This window comes from Frankliniella occidentalis, unplaced genomic scaffold (assembly GCF_000697945.3).
Source record: "Frankliniella occidentalis isolate FOCC.00 unplaced genomic scaffold, Focc_3.1 Scaffold187, whole genome shotgun sequence".
NCBI lineage: Eukaryota > Metazoa > Arthropoda > Insecta > Thysanoptera > Thripidae > Frankliniella > Frankliniella occidentalis.
Genome location: NW_026267313.1, coordinates 417,456 through 421,983, shown reverse-complemented (window position 1 = coordinate 421,983; position 4,528 = coordinate 417,456). Strand labels below are relative to the sequence as shown.

Here is a 4,528-nt window from a genome sequence, read left to right as displayed (position 1 = left end):
TGTGGAGCAGCACACCCTGGGTAAAAAGCGGCGACTGACCGAAAGCGGATTTCTCGGTGGAGTGTGTGGAAGCTGGGGGGGGCGTGGTGGTGTGTGGTGGGGAGTGTTGGGCATACGACGGTCTCGCGATGAAATAACGTCGCCACATCCCCGCGAGCCGCCATAATGCGTCGGCCATGTTGCGCGCGCTTCTTCGCTCTGCCCCGCCCCGCCCCGCCCCGCCACGCCGCGCCACGCCCCGCCACGCCCCGCTTGCTAACTGCGCGGTGAGGAGAGGCCGACGGGACGGGAGGCTCCGTGGAGGAATGCCGCAAACCACATCTCACTCGTAGACAGATTACTTTTCGCTAACATTTTACCCGCCTCCATTTCTCTCTCTTTCTCTTTTTCTACACCCCCTCTCCTTCCTTTTTGCCTCCGTCTCTCTCGCTCCTTGCTCGCTACTCCCGGTCCACCGGCTCGTTTGTCGGAACACTACTCGCACATTTCGATGAATTGGCGACGCGCGGCTCGCCGGTAAAGAGCCTTTAATCCGCACATTGCGGACGCACCGCCGCCAGGCACACCGGCCACCGGGGCCATTGAGCCCCCCGCTCCTTCATTCACAAACCAGTCCTGCGCTCTCTCTCTCTCTCTCTCTGTCTTCGCAAACGTGAATTCTTTTACTTCGGAGGGAACGCGTTCTATCGGCAGGTCGCTCAGGCAAGGCGAGGCTTATCATCCTGATCACACTGACTTTGTACGCGGTGTGTGTGTGTGTGTGTCAGGGAGGGAGTGAGCAAAACAGGGAGGGAGCGAGAGAGCGATACATGAAACACACACAAAAAAGGCTGAGGGCTTGTTGGGGGTGGAATGCTGCGACAAGGGGCGTACGGAGCGAGATAGAGTGAGTGAGTGAGTGAGGGGGAGGGCGAGTGAGATAGGAAGAGCAGGTGTAGGGGGAGAGAGAGAGGGGGGGGCAGGATGGGGAAAGAGGCCGTGCGCGCGCTCACAACACGGGCGTTGGAGAGATGATGAGGATAGGAGATACTGGAGGAAGTAAACAAAGACGAGGCGCACTCCACCCCTGGAGCCGTGGCGGCGGCGGCAGCAGGAAAAGTGCGCGGTCGGGCCGACCTGGAGAGGGAGGGAGAGCGGGGCTGGCGGAGGACGGAGGCACATTGAAGCGGGCGCCAGATGAGTGGCTGCTCTCCATAGGATCTCCCGCTGCCTACTGCTGCTGAGCCCCCACCGCCCCGCCGCGCCACCGCGCCACCGCGCCCCCTCAAAGGGTTGTGAAGCATCCCCCTCCCCTCGGCCTCCTACCCCCCTCCCCTCAAGCACCACGACTGGCGCGGCGCGAGAGATTCAACACCAACTCATCCCCGGAAGGGTTTGCTGCTGCGGTGGTGGGGGCGGCGGCAGCAGCACTTTAGCGGCGAATGGGAGAAAAGAAGAGAGGATTATGAGTTTGTGGGGCATGTGAGGGAGGGGGGGGGAGCGAGGGGGCGGTTGTTGTCATTTTGAATCTCGTATGAGAGGGTAGCTAGTAAGCCCTCTTGATAGTGGCCTATGAGGAACATGTGTACTACCGTCTGGGTCTAGCGCCTGGCTGGGTAGGCAACTGAGGCGCGCTGGCGCACGGGTGTGGGAGGGTTGCCTACCCAGCAGGCGACCCGGCTGCAAGCTGAAAGTGTCCCTCTGCTCTGCTCCAGGATGTTCGCCGTGAAGCGGTGCGCGCGCTGCCAGGCGGCCATCTTCTCCTCCGAGCTGGTGATGCGCGCCCGCGAGCTGGTGTTCCACCTGCACTGCTTCACCTGCGCCACGTGCGGCACGGCCCTAGCGCGCGGCGACCAGTTCGGCGTGAGCCCCACCCCGGCGGGCGCGGGGCCCAGGTCGCCGTCGTGGCAAGCCTACTGCCGGCCGCACTTCGAGCAGCTGCTGGCGGCGTGCTGCGAGACGCACCCGCCCATGGGGCCCGGCGGCGGCGGCAGCGGCAGCGGTGGCGAGTCCCCCGGGGGCTCCCCGTACTATCACCACCACGGCGACGGCGGGGCGGGCGGCGGCGGCGGCGTCCTCGGCGGCGCCCTGGGCCCCGGCGGGCTGACGGGGCTGTCGCTGGCCTCGGGGCCGCTGGCCGGCTCGCTGGCCGCCACCGTCGGCGTGGCCGGCGGCATCGTCGGCGCCGTCCCCAAGGGCCGGCCGCGGAAGCGCAAGCTCACCGCCGTCGCCCCGCTGTCCCCGTTGCCCCTCGGCGCCGACCTGACGCACCACCAGCACCTCGCCATGCGCCTCTCCGCGCAAGCACTCGGTGAGTACAAAGAACGTGGACTAGATTTTTCTGGCTGAGCACTGTTGCTGAGCACTGAGGAGTGTCCTGATCGAAGCTTTTTCGTTGAACTAAACTGTCTAGTGCCCACCCTAAGAAAATTTACCGCACAGCACACAAATTGAATGGTGAGGCAATATCTAATTTTGAGCTGGGTGCAAAGCATTAAACACACGTTTAGCCAGGCGGGCAAAAGTTTTTCAGTGTATTATGGTGAAGGATTATACGAACCAGGTTTAAAATTTCTGTCTGAATCAAAGTCACGAAGTTCAAGGCCGCAACCATGGTGCCCTTTCCCCCCGCGTATACGACATGCAGTGAGAGCGACCCTCCTGCCACCCCCCGCCCCGCCGTGGCTCCGTGCAGGCAGCGGGCGGAGTCATAGTTGTGTCGGTATTGGCCGGGGGGTGGGGCGGGGCGGGTGGCGGGCGGGGTGGGGCCACACAGCACGGCCGCGCGTGGGCGTGGCGAGGCGGGGCGAGCAGAACACGGCCGTGGGCACGCCTCGCCTCGCCTCGCCGTGCGATGATGGGCCTGAAGCAGGACCGGCCGGCCGACACGCAGCCGCGCCCCGCCGCGCCCCGCCACACAACACCACGCCGCCGCCGCTGAACACGGCGCACTTCTCCGCCACACATAAGTCTGCTGTGTGGGCTGACCTCCATTCTGTGAAGCCCCCTTCGATTCTTGGAAACCAATCGGCGGCGGCCACCTCGGAACGCTCTCGGAGCGCTGCCGCTACGCCCCGCCACCACCCCGTGGGCAGGGCCGGCAAAGGCCCCGCTCGCCGCCACGCCACCGCCCACCGCACCACCCCGCCACACCCCGACACACCCCGCCCGGTCGTGAGGCGATGATGCCTCAGCAGGTTTCGGCGGCCCTCGATTTCCGTCCCGCCCCGCCACAGCAGCGGACCACGGCTCTTTGTCTTTGGTGCGATGACGGGCAGGGTGTTCTCGGTGCCGTGCCGCACGGTGTTCCCCCCTTTAGGCCCCACCACGCCCCGCCCCGCCCCGCCCCGCCCCGCCCCGCCACGCCCCGCCACGCCGCGCGTTTCAAACCCCGCAGTAATACTCCCGCGTTCCGTCCACGACGACGACCAGCAGCGCCGCCGCCGCCGCCATGGACGTTATTTTCTCTTTCTCATCCTCATCTCCCTGTCATTACGATTACCATTATTTCCAACGGTGTCCTCGAACGGTAGCGGACGACTCGCGCATGTGAGTGAGTATGTGTATGTGTGTGTGTGTGTGCGTGCGTGTAGACGGACCGCCCCTCGCTTCTCGGAGCTGCCGCCGCTGCCGCCCGCCCGCGGCTCGGCCGCTGAGCCCCTTCGCGCTCTGCGCCAATCACAGCGGCCAGCGGCCCCCAGAGGCAGAGGCGTCTCCAGGCGTCACGAAGTTTTCCCGCCGTAATGACGGATGCCTCTCTGCCGAGCGGGCCGCGCAGGGGGGAGGGGGGTGGGGACGGGGTGGATGGTCGGTGGGCTACCTAGAAAATTACGCAAGGTTAGTTTCGGAATGCGTGAGCTGCCCCGAGCGGCCGAGGCGAAGGAGACGGTAAGGGGGAGGGTGGTGGCGGTGGTGGTGGGGGAGAAAGGATTGGCGCCATGGTCCGGCGAGGACCACCATCGCCGCAAAACGACCACCGCGCTGCGCCACTGAGAAAAAAGGGTATTTCACTGACGATGACGATGATGATGATAATGATGACGTTGTTAAACTGTGGGCCGAGTCGAGCGCGGTAGTTGAACCCGTGACCTACAGGGTGTGCGGGTCAATCCGTTCCTCGCTCCTCCCCGGCCCCCTGGTCCGGCTACCAACTGTAACTAAAGAGCGCACGCAGTCAAAGGCAAAGAAGAACACTGTCGTGTTCTATGCCCGGCGAGCAGGGGCGGGGGCCACGAGGACGAGGCCGAGCAGGGGCCAGCGCACTTGTGCGTCGAATGTAAATACGCGAGCGAACAGGCCTGAGAGGAGAGCCAAACGGAGACTGGCATTGCCGCTCCAAAACAAGAACAACATCAAATATTCACCACGGAAACAGCGGCGTGTGTGTGTGTCTGTGTGTGTGTGTGTTCGCGTCCGCCTCCTCCCCGATCTCCCATGAAACGCCGCCCCTAGTCCAAACCCACCACCACCACCACCACCACCAGCACCGCCGCCACCACCCACCAACCCTCTACCCTCCCCCAGCCTGCCAGTCGCCTTTGCAGAACCA

At 64.5% G+C, this 4,528-nt stretch overlaps 1 protein-coding gene across 1 annotated transcript in view; it reads left to right on the top strand.

Annotated features, from left to right (window-relative positions):
• Window positions 1-4,528, top strand: part of LOC113215241 (LIM/homeobox protein Lhx2-like) — a 17,607-nt gene that overhangs the window by 7,355 nt on the left and 5,724 nt on the right. Inside the window, exon 3 of the mRNA XM_052272117.1 lies at window positions 1,695-2,290. Coding sequence (XP_052128077.1) covers window positions 1,695-2,290 — 596 coding nt within the window. The remainder of the gene's footprint in view (window positions 1-1,694; window positions 2,291-4,528) is intronic.